The 16,895-nt window shown below is 52.7% G+C and overlaps 1 protein-coding gene across 1 annotated transcript in view; it reads right to left on the reverse strand.

Annotated features, from left to right (window-relative positions):
* KCNK12 (potassium two pore domain channel subfamily K member 12) overlaps window positions 1–15,143 on the reverse strand; it is a 53,919-nt gene extending 38,776 nt beyond the window's left edge. The window contains exon 1 of the mRNA XM_043603331.1: window positions 14,152–15,143. Coding sequence (XP_043459266.1) covers window positions 14,152–14,542 — 391 coding nt within the window. The 5' untranslated portion in view covers window positions 14,543–15,143. The remainder of the gene's footprint in view (window positions 1–14,151) is intronic.
* Window positions 15,144–16,895: the final 1,752 nt, after the last annotated feature.

Genomic DNA, 16,895 nt, shown 5'->3' on the forward strand with positions numbered 1-16,895 from the left:
TAGTGTGGAAGATTGGGGCATTTCTTCTGGAAGTCATCAGCAGATAGACAGGGTTTAAGGGCATGGGATGCAAGGGGATGAGAGTGTGCAGACCCAAAATAGGCAACTTTGGCAGAGGAATATTTTGAGCTGACGGCAATAGAGAAACAGCAGATACAGGAAAAGCTCTCTACCCTTCTCCTATCTGCCTAAATGTAGGGTATAAATTTTCCTTGGTGAAGGTGTCTTCCCTTCCCTCAACCGCACCAGAAAGAAAAGAGCTCTTAATCACCAGAGACACTCACATCACACTGATGCTGCAGGAGATTGAATCTGCATAACAAACCTTACTAAAATAACACTTAAGTTTAAGTTCCCCTTTCCTACAATTTATCACTCCTAGAAGCTTAAACCCTTTTTTCTTTGTCTTCACAATTTACAGCTTCACAATTTATAGCTCTTTATTAAGCTGGTATATCAAACCCTGGCCTAACTGCTTCTTTGGGTATCAATTCTTTCCTTAAAAGGCCTCCATATACATACATAATAAGCCCTTTCTCCTGTTAACCTGGCTTTTGCCAGTTTAATTTGCAGGGCCCCAGGAACTGAATATAAGAGGGTAGAGAAAAAAGATTTTTCCTCCCCTACAGGTGAAATGCGATTATCTGAAGAGAGAGCAGAGAGAGGGGTCTGAGGACTGAACATGGGGCTCTCCAACACTGAAAGGTCAGCCAGAGGAGGGGATCCAGCAGAGGAAACTGAGGAAGGCAGCCAGTGAAGCTAAAGGAGAGCATGGTGTCCAAGAAGCCAAGAGAAAAGAGGATTTCAAGAAGGAGGGTGGTCAGCCATGTCTAATATTGCTAAGATGCTAAGTAAGCTGAGAACAGGGAAGCCATCACTGGGTTTGCAGAAGGAGGCTGCTGGGGATCTTGCAAGTACAGACTCTGGAAAGGCGGGATAACCTCTTGATTGATGTGGACCCAGAAGAGAAGGAAAGGGAGGAAGGGAGAGGTTGGCTACACTTTTGAGAAGTTTTCCTGTGAAGGGGAGCAGAGAAATGAGGTAGCTGGAGGACAGTGCAGGGGTCAAGGGGGCTGTCTACTAAGAAGGGAGAGGGGCGCCTGGGTGGCTCAGGCGGTTAAGTGTCCAACTCTTGATTTCAGCTCAGGTCACGATCTCACGGTTCATGAGTTGGAGCCCCACGTCGGGCTCTGTGCTGGCAGTGCAGAATCCTGCACTGTGCTGTCATAACAGGGCAAATGGTTCCACGTGATGCATGGATTTGGCGTTGTGAGGATAAGAGAGTCTCTGGTGCCTTTTATTTTCTCAGTGAAGTGTGAGCAGAGTGAGGGGTGTGAGAGGCTGGAGGTGGGAAGAGGGGACATAAGCGGTGCGCTGACATCGTAGGAAGGTGGTAGGAGGGCCGGCCTGGTACCCAGGGCCACTGACAGAAGGTTAGATCGGCCAGCATGATGGCACTGTTTTCTCCAGCCACATTCAGCTGCTTGGGTGCAGGTGAGGAATAGGTGGAAAGCTGGCATTTTGATGGTGGCCAAGTGGAGACAGGGGCACAGCACATGGAGAGCAGGGCAAGGAAATTAAGGGTCCTTGCAGAAGGAGTAAATCTAAACTGGATTGGAAAAGAAGTAAGGGACGGGGGGTGGCACCTGGGAAGCCCAGTTGATTGAGTGTCCGCCTTCAGCTCAGGTTGTGATCTCGCGGTTTGTGGGTTCAAGTCCCGTGTCGGGCTCTGTGCTGACAGCTCAGAGCCTGGAGCCTCCTTCGTATTCTGTGTCTTCCTCTCTCTCTGCCCCTCCCCCACTCACACTTTGTCTCTCTCTCCTTCAAAAATAAATAAACATTAAAAAAAATTAAAGGGGATGCCTGGGTGGCTCAGTTGGTTAAGTGTCCAACTTCAGCTCAGGTCATGATCTCGCAGTTCGTGAGTTAGAGCCCTGTGTCGGGCTCTGTGCTGACAGCTCAGAGCCTGGAGCCTGCTTCTGATTCTGTGTCTCCCTCTATCTCTCTGCCCCTCCCCCACTCATGCCCTGTCTCTCAAAAATAAAATGTTAAAAAAAAATTAAGGAAATAGGACACTGCAGGTCCTGAGGTCCCAGGATCATTGTTCTGGGACAATAGAGGAGGAGAGCTGGAATGACAGAAGGAGGTGGTCAGAGGAAGAGATGTTTGGAGTCAAAAGCTTTGAAGGTAGTGCAGTTCCTGGTCATAGCAAAGACAGAGGTAGAGTGGGGTGGGACAGAGAAGAGCATCTCTATAGACGAGATGGCCGAGGGCCATGCGCCCTGGGTTTCGATGGGTCACACTCAGAAGACGGGAGAGGGGTGTGGAGGACGGCAGTGATCAAGACCTCCTCAGTGAGCGAGCAGGAGACGTGCCCTGGTGACTGGCTAGTGAACAGCAGAGCTGAAATTCAAACCCCAGACCAGAGCCCTCGCTCTCTACCTGACCACTGTGTCACCCTCACGTTGTCTCCTGGTGATGTAGATTTTCTCAGTCTGACAACAGAGACATGAACAGCCACCCGCCTGCTGAACGGTGTGTGTCAGGGAGCTTTGTAAGGCACTTTCTGCACGGCAGGCATGAAATCCAGTCTGCTGCCCTGTGGGTACAGGGCACACTACCCACTTCAGCTCTCGGCACACCTGCTTCTGAGATGCTCACTGGGCCAGATGTGTGCTCACTAGTTTGACCACGGTCCCTCGCCATCAAGGACTGTGCTGCTTCAGGAATTTGAGGCTCGTGTGTAGGTGGTGATGGCAGGAAAAGGGACTTAATGCAGCTGCTGGGTTCCTGACATACTGGCTGCATGCTGCACCTCACTCTAAATACAGTGAAGTGCCTGGGTCTACTTCTAGAAGCCCTGGGGTAAAGCCCTCTGCAAACTGAAGCTTTCTTTTTACAAGGCGAATCGTCATCTGATTTTCATATTTTACTTTTTCTTAAACTGGTGCCTAGGTAGACTTGAAAATCTTGCACACAGCCATTCATCCCACAGATATTCCTGGAGCCCCTCCCATGTGCCAAGCCCTGTGCTGGCCAATGGGAGGCACAGCAGAGATCGGAAGACACGGGTGCTGGCAGGACTGGGCACTGGCAGGATAGGGCCCTGCGCTTCTTCGTCATTGGCGCTGACAAAGGCAGGGTTCTCTTCCCTGCCTGCTGCCTGGGGCTTCCAGACCTCCCCCAGCACTGGCTCACCTGCCACCTTTCCTTCCTTACCTTCCATTTAAACATAGAATCTGGGCATCAAAAACTGCATGGTCTCCAAAATGCACCCTGCCCTCCTAAGAAAGGCCAACCAGCCCAACATGGGCAGAGTTTTATGTGTTCCTTTCCCTCTGGGCCCAGGCTGTCTCTGCAGCATTTCTGGCAGGCCCTGGTGTGAGGAGCTCAGAATTCAGAACACTTGGCAGCAGGGAATGAGATGGTGGCCATTTGGAAAGGATTAGGAAGAAGTCACACACAGTGCGATTTGGGGTTTGTGTTTATCTCAACTGTAACTTTCCAGAAAGCTGGGACACCCAATTCCAATAAAAGCTCCCCAAGTATTTTTGGAGGCATTGTGATGGTGCTGGATTGTGTGGGTGGGCATGGTTTTTCCCAGTTTGTGCAATTGTGTTTAGTTACTGGGAAAACTTCTGTCCAATTTGTGAACCAATATCCGGTTCCCAAGGGGTGTGTCCTGGGCAGGATGGGGAGAAGGTAGCACTGCTAGGCTGAGGGCTAGAATTTAACAGGGTCTCCTTAGGGCTGGGGACCAGGGGCTGTGGCCAAGGCCAGGCCATATGGGGAATCAGGGTCGGTGAGAGAGCTGGGACCAGAAGTCTGGCTTCTTTGTTTAGGACTGAACTTTTGCTACCACTCCTGGGGCAACAGGGGCTGAGTCTCAGAATCGTCTGGTGTGGTTTCATGCTAAGCATCGTGTAGGGCCCCAGGCAGGGGAGCAAAGGACCAAGGTGACTCAGCCACAGAGACAGCACTGTCAGCCAGGGGAAGCCCCGCTAGAGTGAGCTGGCTGCTTGCTGCACACCTGCCAGCCGCTGAGAGATCGTTAAACCAATGGCCCAGCGGAGAGGCCAGGGAATAGCCAGTCCCTCTGGCTCCAGAGTGGGGAGGGAGGAGGGGGGAGATTCCTGGAGCCCAGCCTGGGCCCAGCTTTTTGCATTTAAGAAAAATGTTTTTATTACTATGTCCAGTAGTCCAAGGTTGTCAGTTACTAACACTCATTCATTCATTCCATCCATTCAACAAATGTTGATTAATCACCTATTTTGTGCCAAGCATTATGCTTCATGATTTACAGAAATGGTCTCTTTGCTTTAATTATCTCCATCCGTCTCCAGATACAGTGCCCACTTTATAGTAGTCATTCAGTGCATGCCTATTATTGTTAACTGTAGCAGTGACAAGCCCCACTAAGAGCTCCTAGCCTGGAAGAAGAGAAAGGGAGAATAATTTCTGACACCTATGTGCTGGGTCCTGTGACAGTTTTGATATAGCTTGCATTATTTCCAGGGAAACTGCCATAGAGACAAATAGTTGCCACAAGTCTGGGGCCAGTAAGAGGGACTTCATAGAAGGTCTCGCTCTAGTGGCCCCATTTGAGTTGGGCTTTGAGGACCAAGTTCACTGGGTAGAAAATGGAGAGAAAGGGAAGAGCATTGCAGGTCAAGAGAACAACAAAAGCCATGGCCTGGAGGCTCAAAGTGCCTATAGTTTGGGGATGGGGGTGAGTGGGAAGGGTTGGGGTGTAGTGGGGTGGGGAGTAGGGGAGGGATGGCCAGAAGTTAAGAGTGGCTAAGGAGGGGGGTGCATTGGCAGGTCCTTGGTTTCATGTGCTCCCCTAACATCTGGGCATGTTTGCCTCCAGGATAAGACTTTGAGCAGAGCCTTTCATAAACCAGCTGGCCCTTGGGAACTGAGCTGGCTACATCCCCAGACTTTCCCGGCTGGTGTGTGGACCTTCTTTCTGGTCCTTATTCGGTTTTCTGTCCTCACCTCTCTGTGTCCACTGCTGCTAGCCCAAGTGCAAGGCTGAGGGCCCTCAAGTCATGGGGTCCCCTCTCTGAGCAGGAGCTTGGGACAAAGTTCCCTTCCACACAGGCTCCCAGAGTTCTGGTGAGCTCTGCACAAAGCACTATGCTTATCTACCTTCTCTCATCTGCCCGGAAGTCTCCCTCCCAGAGAGGAGCAGTTGTAAACGATGGAAAGCAAGCAGCCCTCAGTTCATTGAAGCCATTGGGTTTGCGAGGAGCACAGCAGAGCCAAATCCAAGTCCTTAAATTGTGCTTGAGCCCTTGCTGATACCTCCTCATGTTCTCCTCCTCCACCCCCACCTCCCAGCAGACTGAAGACCTGGCTGTGATCCTTCCCTGTTGGTGGTAATGAGGGACTCGAGGGCAGCAGAGAGGATGCTGGGTGGTCAAGAGTCCTGAATCTTCTATCCTGCCAATGACGCACTTGCTGTGTGACACCAAGCAAGTCGCTCAACCTCCCTGAGCCTATTTCTTCATCTGTGAAATGGGATAATAGCTTCCTCTTTGCTGTCCTTGGGTTTTTGAAAGGTTCCTGAGTAAACATGTTTTCCGGTGAAAGCATGGTAAACCGGCAAGCATGACATGAGGGGGAGACCACCAGCAAGAGTGATAAGGCTTCAGCTCTCGCTCCTGCTCCCCAGAACAGAGGCCCTGGGTGCTGGCACAGTAGAGTCTGGAGAGGGGAGATGCTGGCAGCCCCTGCAGCCTCCCCTGTCCTGCCCTAGGAGGCCTCTGACTGGGAATGCTTCTCTGCCCATCAGGGGCACTGAGGTAGCCCCAGGGTAAAGAGGACCTGGAGCGACACCCTGGCTCCTGCCCACAGGGTGGCTACTCACTGCAGTGCTGTCCTCCAGTGGCCTCCCCCTGCAGTCCCATCTCAGAGAAGCATGGCAGGGCCTGACTTCAGCCACCTCTGCCTCTGCTGCTCTCAGCTCCATCACCTCCCCCTAAGCCCGAGCACTGCCAAGAGGCCCTAGCCCACCTGGGAAACCAGGGGTTCGGGCAGCAGTTGGCCCACCAGGGCTCCATTCTGAGAGTGGAGAACAGAGAAGCACCAGGAGACACTGGTCTAACCCACCACTCAATCATCCATTCAATTATTCCCTAAATAGGTTCTTTAAAAAGATTACCAGAGCACACACATGTGAAGAATTAGTAAGACGTTCTAGTTGAGGAACCAAATAAAATGCATTTTAAAAAGCACCCTCCCAGGCCAGTTATGTAACAGTGCAGGACAGCAACACACCCCAGAGGCAGTGGCCAATGAGAGGGCAGCAGATGCCACGCTGCAGGTGTGGCTGGGGCCCAGAGGGTTGTGCACAGGGTGGTGTGTGTGGGTGAGCTGCAGGGGGTGAGTACTGCCTCAGTTTCCCTCCTGTGCAGTGAGGCAACTTGCCAATGGGGCCACTTCTGGGCAGCTGATGGTTCCTGAGGGCTTGCCAGGCATTGCACACACGGACTAGCTCCCTCAGTCCTTAAAGTAACTCCACGGGGCAGGAGCCATCGTTATCCTCACTTTCTAGAGGAAACACAGGTGAGGAGAGGTATATCTACGCATCAGGAGCCCATGGATTGTAAGTGGCAGAACGGGGACCGGAAGTCAAGCCGGCAGGCTGCATAGCTGGCGTGTTTAGTCCACAGTATACTGCACTGGGAGAATGGGAGCAAATCACCTTCCTAGACGTGAGAACGTCAGAGCTGGAAGGGACCCCAGGGACTGCAGGGACTCCCTCCTTTTAGGAATGGAGAAACTGAGGTAGTGGGAGGTGATGTGTCCTGTCCAAAGCCACAGGGCCAGTGAGTGGCAGAGGTGGGTCTCAGCTGCCAGCCCCTGATTCACTGCTGCTTCTCTACACCCTGGCTAGTAGAGGTGCAGCCTGGGGACCAGTGATATGGATGTCACTGAAAGCCCGTGAGGAATGCAGAGTCTCAGGTTCCTCCAGACCTACTGGGCAGACACCTGCGTGTTGACAAGAACCAGAGATTCACATGTACTTTATAGTTTGAGAAGCACTGCTCTGTGCTACTCTGCCTTCCTGCCCTGCAGTATGTATTACTGTGAGCACAACAATACTGTATCCAGATACAGTAAAACCTGAAATTATAAAATTCTGGCATCTCTATCCTGGGCTCACCTGGGGGTGAGTCCTCTGGGATCTAGGGGAAGCAGAGCAGGTCCCCCACAGCTCGATCCTTCAAGGACACAAGTACACCAGTCACCGCTGACTGCTACTGAGCTGGGAGCTTAGTCCTGAGCTGGGGTTGCCAAGCCCAAGGAAGGGGTGACACTCACAGACAGGGTCCAGAGCATCCTCCCCCATCACCACTGATGGCTAGCAGAGGCAGCCTAGAGTGCTGTGAGGAACAGCTAGATTGGAGGCGGGCCTGGGAATGGCAGATTCAGGACAAAACTCCCTGGGGCAGAGCCTGACAGCAAGGGTGGCAGCCAAGGGCTGGCTTGGGCTGAGGGCCTGGGGGTTTTGATTCTCTCTCTGCTCTCTCCTGGCACCTCCCCTACTACTGTGAAAGGCTCTTCTCAATCCCATGGAAAGTCCTATGTCCTCATAGCCTCAAGCCCCTCCACCTCCCGACTCTTCCCTACACAGAAATCCTGCCCCCTGCCCCTGAGCGCAGTCAGAGCTTGAGACTGCCCAGTGTGCCCACCTCAGCCCACACACATTCCGGTCTGCTGGCTGGCATCCCCTGTCCCAGCCCTTGGGCCCTGGGGAAGGGAGTGGAACTAGACAGGAGCCAGGGGAGGGTCAGAAGACTGGGGAAGACCCGGGCTAGGAGTGACCACAGGAACACAGTGGCTTTTTGCTCTGTCTCTCAGCTCCTCTGAATCTGAGGCGGCCATACAGGGGCAAGGAGAGTCCCATTGTAGATGACAGGGCTGGGGGCACCACACCCCACCTTCAAACACAGACCACCTTCAGATGGAGTAGGAGCTTCTCCCTGGAGGACACCTCGAAGGCACCTGACTGACTTGGCTGCTCCTGAGATGTCCTATTCTCCTTTCTATAAGCTCTTCCCTTTTCTCCCTGAGGTACAGCTAAATGTTCCCCTGACCCGCTGTGTGACCTTGGGAACCTCTCCCCCTCTCTGAACCTTACGTGAAATGAACAAGGCTAAATTAGCCCTCTTCAGGCGGGTCTTGGAGGAGCTCTAGGGGGTCCTCGGAGAAGCTTTTGGGGAGAGCATGGCATCCAAGAGTAGGCCTGACGGGCAGGGCTCCAATCAGAGCAGCTTTGCTACTGTCTGTTTTCTATAATGGGAGGCTTGTTGGCTTTTGTTGGCAAAATGGTCTAAATGCTTGGGAGACTTTTATGGTAGTGTCTAGCTGGGATCCCTGAGGGGTAGATCTTTGCTCCTGTGGCACAATTTGGGCCATTCCAGGCTGTGGCCCAGTCAGGGCTGAGGGGAAGAATGCTCTCCTTCAGCTGGCTCGGCCCAGGAGTGGTGGGAGACGGTCCCCAGGAGTGCAGGGGACAGGAGGGAAGAGGCTCCAGGTACCCCTCTCTCTCATCTTTGATGGCCTGGCAGCTATTCCCATCTGTTCCTCTTTCCTGCCATTCTTCATTCACCCGGAACTTCCCAAAGGAAGCAATTCTCATTAAAGCAATGGAGGCTAAAAATGCTGAAGCCACAGACTTGTTCAAGGGGCGGCTCAGCCCCAGGGACTGAATGCAATCCTGGAGAAAACTAAGTGGCAGTCTGTGGCCTGTTTCCATGGAACAAGCAGCTGGATAACTGGTCTCTGTCAGGCCATGGAGAGGTATAGGCTCAGCTTGGGGGAGACCAGACAGTCCCTCACTTGGAAGGGGCTGGCCACAGAAGCCACGAAGACAGCAGTATCCACTGACTCAGCAATTTCACCACTGAGAATTCAACCCAAGGAGATATTACAGGAGGAAAAGGCCATCTGCATAAAGATGATCACTGTGGCATTACTCAAAATAGCCCCAAACAGGGAACCACCCGGCTTCCCAGCAATAGGGGTAGTAAATTATAGAACATCAACCAGATGGAATATTATGCACCCACTAAAATTAGCATGTGAAGGCTATGTGGAAACCTAGAAACAACACTGATGATAAAATGTTAACAAAAGGGAAGCAGCTTAGCACAGATCAGTTCTCTTTCTTTTCCCTATGAAAGGTGTGCCAGAGAACTACAGTTGTATTATGAGTGATTTGCTCTCTTGTTCACTGAATAAATAATGATCGAGTGTCCACCATGTGCTGGGGTCAGGGCTGGATGCTGCGGATGGGTGTGGATGAGAATGCGTTTCCTTAAAGGTCCTTCAAAGCTGTCATAGCACCATCTTTCAATAAAAAATAGTTGATGGGGGAAATAAGTGAGGAAAGGGGCTCCATTCCTTCTGGGTAATGTTATTTGCCTCCTGGGATCAGAACCACCTCCAGCTGGATTACATACATGTTAGAAGAAAACCGAATGTAAATGTGGCGGTGACATTTCGGTCTTATAATGTCTTAGTTTCCTTTGAAGTGAAAACAGTTTTAAAAATCCATGTGAAAAAAGAGGAAAAAAGTTAGGACTTGTTACTAATCTCGCGGCTGAATAATTAAGTGTGCCTAATTCTGAAAGTAGCAAGCTAAATTATGCAGTGTCAACAGTGACAACTCTCTTATACCTACACCATCCCGTCTAGAGCGGCGTGGTTTTAACTTTATAGCTCAAATACGCTGCCAGCAAACCTAATAAAAGGAAGCAAAAATATTTCTGTTTATATCAAGCTGCCATTTGAGAAAGACTTTTAAATATGTTCTTCCCTATGTGTAAATCTGACAGCAGTTGCATAATTAAAACCCCAGTAGAGAGTTTCCTTTTAATCTTTTCAAAGTAAACCAGTAAAACATCCTTTAGGATGTGAAACGATGGATTAATACCCTTTGGATTGCTTGAATATCTTTGAGCTAGAGCACTGCCTCCAAGAATATTGTTTAGTGCGAACAGAACACAAGCCACCATCTTTACCTGGAGGAGTTCATGTAATCACAGGAGATGCAGATAATGATCTGCCAAAGGCCACACATGGATCTACGATGAGCTAGACTTGTCTTGGATTTTGTTAAATGGAGGAATGAATAAATGAATGCATTCACATTAAAACAAACTTGATTTCAACCCCTTAGGAATGTGTCACATCGCATAAATGAAAGAAATAATACTACTCAGGGTTTCAGTTCAGTGTAAGCAATCAATATGAATAATTTAGACCACAAAGTGGATTTGTATTTTGCTTGAGCTATTCAGGCTGACTTCCTACACAGCCTCAACTACTGCTGAACAATCACTGGCAAATTTTCCCACTGGATCTGTACCATGTGGACACACATGTGTCTATACCACTGCAAACTACCTAGCTCTGGTATGGGGCCCTGTTCAAGCCAAATGTCCAGACAAATATTCCATGTTATCATGGTGTTCCATCTAACCCTAAATACAGCCACATGTGTGTCTCCCTCTAGCTGAAAGCCCATTCCTGCCACTTCTTCCCTTTCCCTGTGTGTGTGTGTGTGTGTGCGCGCGCGCGCACACACACACACACACACACACACACACACACACTGGAGCAAAAGAAGGCAGAAAGCAAGTGGTTTCCATCTCTGTACCATTCTGATAAACACCAGAAGGTCTCCTACTTGTTAGTACCTGTCTCTGACCTTCTTGGTATTGGCTCTTGCCTTCCCAGCTGTCTTAGACCTGCCAGATGCTTCTCATCTGTCTGACCTCTAACATATGTTTGATCATTCAAGTGTTCTCTGGACTTAATCAGTTCTTGGCCTGACCAACAGACCAGTTCTCCTGCCCAGCCCTGCCCTGATGTCAGACCATCCCCCACACACCCATTATTAAATACTTCAGTCTCAAACAAGAAGGTGTCCGCCACTTATATGCATGAAACTGGTAGACCAAACACTGCACAACATGAATTCTCGATCCAGCTGAACATATAATTAACTGTGACCTGAGACAATTTCCTTAGAACTTTGCACCACACGGGACTGGACGAAAGGTCTCCTCCTTGTTCTAATCATCTTTAGTGAAAATAGCCAGGATATGTTGCCCATAAATGCTATGATCCATCTGCTGTGGAATATGCTTTAACCTGTGTCTTATAGAATAAGCTTTAACTTTTCAAAACGTAGCACCGGGCCTGACATACACAATACATCAATATTTATAGAATAAATAAAGGAAGATTTGTCCATATGAACATCTAGATGAATCATTTAGCAGGGTCCATGCACCACAAAAGAGGAATGCCCACCGTTGCATGGACCATCTATACCAAGATATCCACTGATCAGAGAAAACGGAGTGCATGCTAATTTTCCTCTTCACTGGATGAGGTGGCAGGCAGAGAATCCTGACTGCCCATTTTGGACCAAGCTGTGGCTTCCTGAGCTGCTAAATCCACAAAAGCACCAATACTAATAATAATTGTCTCTGAAGACTCAGGGCATTTAAGGGAAAGAAATGATGTAAGCAGAAGAAAAACTGATGTATGTAGACCTTTACTTACATCCCATCTAAGTATATTTGGCAAGAGAAGGCTGAAATGACAACCATGCTACTTTGGGATTCAGCAGAACTTATCTGACAGAAGTGACCAGTTTGAACCAGTGCTCCAGGCCATGGCAGCACGTGGATCCTGCTACTCGTGTAGCTGTCTTGGCATCCCTGCAAAGGTCTAGTTCACTGCTAAGTTGTCCACAGGCTAGTTCCTGTCCCTGAGTGTAGCTCCCCTGAGAGATGAATGTCTCCGTGCAGCAGATTTTGGAAACAATGTGCTGGGTCATTCGTAACACAGCCACATGCTTCGCTGTAGCCCTCCTACACTGCTTGCCTACATCTGAAAACACAAATCAAGAAAGAGAACATAGTTCCTTTCTGCTTGACTAAAGAACAGCCACTCCTGCCAGTAGCTTAAAGGCTGGGGCTTGGAACAATTTGCCAACACACAGACTTGATTTCGTGCAAGGACTGAGAGAAGCTTTAGAAGCTGTGGCTGGGCAGTGCATGAAGAAATTGATGGGTGCTCATCCGAGAGGCACAGAGACCAACAGGTCACTGGCATGGGGCCCCATTTGGATGGACTCACTCCCTGTAGGGGAAGAGGACACTGCTAACACCTCTCCCTTTAGCGTGTACGTTCCATTAGGAAGCTGAAGCCATAGCATGTAACCGGGAGAGAAATGCTGTGGCCATCCAATATGTGCACAGGTGTGCCTCTAGGTGGAAGAAAGAAAAAGGGTGTGTTTCCAAGAGGAAGAGCACAAATCAGTAATGAGCTATGAGTGCATGATGTCATCCTCTAGGACTAAGCATCCTTAGTACTTTTAAAGCACTTAAAAAAAAAACCAACTCTAGTTGCTATAGCAACTTGATGCAGCTCTTACAAGGGGATTTTTTTGAGGGGGGTCATTTTATATCTTCAATCACCATAACAACATGATATAGCTTTTAAAAGGTATTTTTACCAAATTTGTGTGTGCTTTGGGCTTGGGCCATATTTGCCATTTCTATTTAAAATAATCAGATGAAGCATGACACATGAAAAATCATTGAAGGAAAGGAAGCCCTTTCGTAGACTATACATATACACTCAGAGAGACATCTCTAAGCTGCTCATATCCTGCACATGGATGAAGTCTTTCTCTGCCTCCCAGCAGCCATCTGTGATGGCTTACACTGGCCAGTTGGTCTATGCCCACCTCTGAGCTGGCATACAAAACCAGCCCAGAGCCTACCCATGGAAGTTGTGTCTATGCAATCCCTCACTTCTCAACCCAGTGAAACCAGCCCTCTCCTCCAAAACTACCACCAGGAGATAGTGCCTTGGGGTGACTAGTGACATGGCCAGCCAAATGCCCTCTCCCACCGTGGAGCTCAACGCAGGAGCGGACAGCACACACACACAAAATCTCACCGAAGTGGCAATCCTGTATTTATTCTGCACTCTGTAGTAACTGAGGAGGAGGTCTGTTTCACATGACACCCAGCATCCTCAGAAAGGGGGGATGGGGAAAGTGGGTGACAGGAGAAGAAAAAAGAAGGAAGGGGTGTAGTGCTGAGCAGCCAGTGGCTCCAAGATCTCTACAGGAGAGGCTGGTGGGATGGGGGTGGGGGTGTGAAAGTAGAAGTGGGGGGCTTGAAAGAGTATTTACACATCATATTTTGTGTGGTTCTGAAACCGTGAACTGTTTATACCAAACATAAGAAGGAATGATAAAAAGTATGGAGAAACTGCCCCCTCCCCACCCCACCCGGTTACCCCTTCGTGCCACTATTGGTTGGAAAAGATGGCAAGGTAACGAGAGAGGTCAAGAAATTGGAGGAGAAGCTGGGAAGCGGGTGGAGGGAGAAGGGGGAGAAAATCCAAGTGGGAAGGAGGGCGGAATAAGAGCGCTGAAATCCTGGCCTCAGAGTCTAACGGGCTTTTCTTTGGTGGAGGGGGAGGTGTAGACTGTAGGAGTAGCGGGTGGGAAGGAGATCAAGGAAAGTGTTCGTCCTCCCCAGGGTAAAGGGCTAGAGGATGCTGAAGAAAAACATGTGGAAAAGAAGAAAGAAAAGAGAGAGAAAAAAAAAAAGATAAAAACGTGGTGAGTGGAGGGAAAGGGGGCTTCCCAAATCATCTGCATGAGGAAACAGACCCAGGGGGCGTGAGAAATAGAAGGAAATAGAAGGCCCTAGACGCTTATTCTCACAAGTCCTTTTAGAGGAGAAAACTGAGGCGCACAAAGGTCAAGTTACGGAGCTGGGAAGCGCTAGAGCGCGCGGGCGGCCGCGGGTCAGCCCAGTGGCTGGGTGAGGGTTCTCCCCATTGGGCCGTACTGCCTGGCGAGTCAACGCTGGGTGAGCGCCAGAGATGGGTCTCCCAGGCACTTACCGCGCCGAAAGCCAGTTAAGAAAGAGAAGGGTCAGGGGGAGGGGGACCGGCGGAGGGGTGAGGGCAAGACGAAACTAGGCAGTGGGGCATTAGAAGGGAAGGGGGAAGCCGAGGGACGCAGACCAGCCGCCGAGCGGTAGAAAGGGTGGCAGGTGAAAGGCGCGGAGAGGAAAGACGCGCGCGGGGCGCGCTGCTCACCTATGGTGGATACCACTGTGCCCACGAAGTAGAAGGCGCCAGGGAAGTCCCAGCGCGGGCGCAGCGCGTCTGCTCGGACGCCGGCAGCCAGCGCGGCCTCGTAGTGCCGGAGGAAGGCGCGCAGCTCTGGCTCCGCCACGCCGTGCGCCGCGCTGAAGTTGCGCAGCGTGGCGCCCCAGCGCGCCCGCGCCTCCGCCTCGCCCGGGCTCTCGAGCGCCGAGAAGACTGTGGCGCCCGCCACCAGGTAGAGGCCGATGAGCGCCGCCAGCAGCACGAAGCGACCCGTGTCCTCGTTGAGGTGCGAGCGTCGGCAGCAGCAGCAGCAGCAGGAGGGGCGCGGCAGGCGGCGGCGGCAGCGGCGGGGCGGGGGCCGGGGGCTGCGGGAGGACATGGTCCGGAGCTCAGCCCCAGGGCCGGGGCGGCGCTCGGGGCCCGGGCCGCGACATCCCCCCCGCGGGAGCAGAAGCGTGAGGATGGTGGCCAGGGGTCGGGGGCCGCCGCGGAGCCCCTTGCCACTTCTCCCAGAGCCCGGACGGCGGGGCGCCTCGCCTCCGCCTCCTCCTTGGCACTCAGGCCGCACACGGGTCCCGCGGCCCTTGGGGTTCCCGGGCTGGGACGCTCCTCTCCGCGCCCCGACGCCTCGCCGGCTCCCGCGGCTCCTCACCAGCCACCCTCGGGCGCGGGGGTCTGAAGCTAGGCCCCTGCCGCCCTGTGGCCGGCGTCCGCGGGGCCCCGGGCCTCATACTCTTCTCCAGACAGGCCGCGGGCTGCGGGCGGGGCGGGCTGGGGAACCCGGGAGCCTAAGACTGGGACGCCGCAGCAGGGCACGAAGAGAGCCCCTGGGGTCGTCCCATGAGGCGTTCCCTGCTTGGCGGCTCCCAGGCTCAGGCTGCACCGGCAGTCCAGCTCCCACCCCCGGGCCTGAGCCGGCGGCGTCGGCTTCGGAGCCTCAGAACCGAGCCGAGTCCCGGGAAGCGCTCCCTTTCCAGCTCCAGCCGGAGAGCCGCCCGGCACGGAGAGGCGGAGTCACCGGCGCCCGGGGCGGGGTGTTGAAGGCGGGGGGGGGGGGGGGAGATAAGGATGGGAGGGAAGGGGTGGGGAGTTGGGCTGCTGCGACGCCTCCCAGTCGTTCCGGCGGCATTAAATGCGGGGCACCGAAGCAGGTGTCCGGACTGCGGTGCTGGCTACCACCCTGTCGGGGAACCCCGTCCGTCCCCTCCCTGAGCTTCGGCTTCGGAATCCCTTTCTTATCTCCAAGCTGCCTCCAAACTTTGCTCAACTTGGTGGTGCCCTGAGGTCGCAGGGCGTTGGGGGCCACACAACGCGAATCCCCCGACACCCGGTTCTTGGGCTGCAACCGAAGTTTAAGTTCCCTCTTCTTCCTGGATCCTTCCGCAGCGCTAGGTCTCTGAGGGTTCCTTTGCAGAAATGATCCCGCCTGGGAAGGAATGGGGGTGGGGTCACTCGGCTCTTGGAGACCCGGGAGTGAGGGAGTCTCCTCCCCTTCCCAACCTAGCAGGCGGCCGGCGTCAGCACCGCGGACAGCGCATCGGTGCGGCAGCCGGGGGGCGGGCGGCTCTAGGGCTGCCGGGGCCCGCAGCGCGGGGCGAGGCCCGTCATCCTGCTGCGCGGTGCTCCCCAAACCCTGTTTCCCTTTCTCCTTCTCCTGTGTTCCCCCAGTCAGCGGCAGGTACAGTTGCTGAAGCAGAGTGCTGACAGGGCGAGGACGCTGCGGAACAGAGACAGGGGAGGAGTCAGGGGATCGAGGTGCCACCGGAGGAGGAGGAGGCGTCCAAACCCACCCTGCTGCTGGGTCTTCTTTTGCCACCAGCCCCCTTACCCCTCCAGCCCAGGATCGGGGAGTCTGGATAGGAACCTGGCTGCGGTGGGGTGGGTAGAAGGGTATAGGAAGCTCACTAGAGGGCTCTCAGGAGGCCGGCGTGGGGGGCGGGGAAAGGGTGTGCTTTTGAGTGTGGCGGGGGCGGGGAATCGTCGTCCCCTGGTCCCGCCGCTCCCGGGAAACAGCAGGTGCTCCGCGCTACCGCGGGAGCTTCTCCGCGAACACAGTCCGGGTTTGGCCTGGGTCACAAAGTTCTGTGGTGAGGAACACCTTAGGTACGGACGAAACACCACCTTATTCAGGCAGCCAGCCCCTTCTCTGCCCCCTTCCGATGACGATGATGAATCCACGCAGATACAGAAAATAAAAACAATGATGGTAACTGTATTTAAATACCCTAGGTGGGTGACCTGGGGCAAAATGCAGAACTGTTTCCCCACCCCATTTCCCAAGCTATCTGGCCTCCACAATAGAAAACACTGAGCTAAGGTCGACCAAAAGTGGTGGCAGCATCGTCCGACCCCTCAGGGTCCAGGTGCTCAAAGTGGTTCCTGAAGGAGCCTCAGTCCACTCACTGAGCATTCCCCTGCTTAGAAACCAAGTACCTCTGACCCCATGCCCCCACATGGAGACTGGAGGTGGGTGGGGAGCAGGAAAGCTGGCAGAAAGCTAAAAGGCATCTGACTTGGGATGTTGATTTGCTTAAACCAGGCACATTGGAGACTTGGATCTTCCTAGAAATGCTGTTCCAGTTTGTAGATGGAGCCAACTGCACTCCCCTCCGTGTTAGGGAGGGACAGATGAGAAGAGGATCCATCACCATAGTCAGAATTAGGCTTTCTGGCTGTGGGTGGCACGTGTCATGTTTTGCAATGATCTTATTAGAAAGGGGCAGGGGAATCTT

This window comes from Prionailurus bengalensis, chromosome A3, assembly GCF_016509475.1.
Source record: "Prionailurus bengalensis isolate Pbe53 chromosome A3, Fcat_Pben_1.1_paternal_pri, whole genome shotgun sequence".
Taxonomy (NCBI): Eukaryota; Metazoa; Chordata; class Mammalia; order Carnivora; family Felidae; genus Prionailurus; species Prionailurus bengalensis.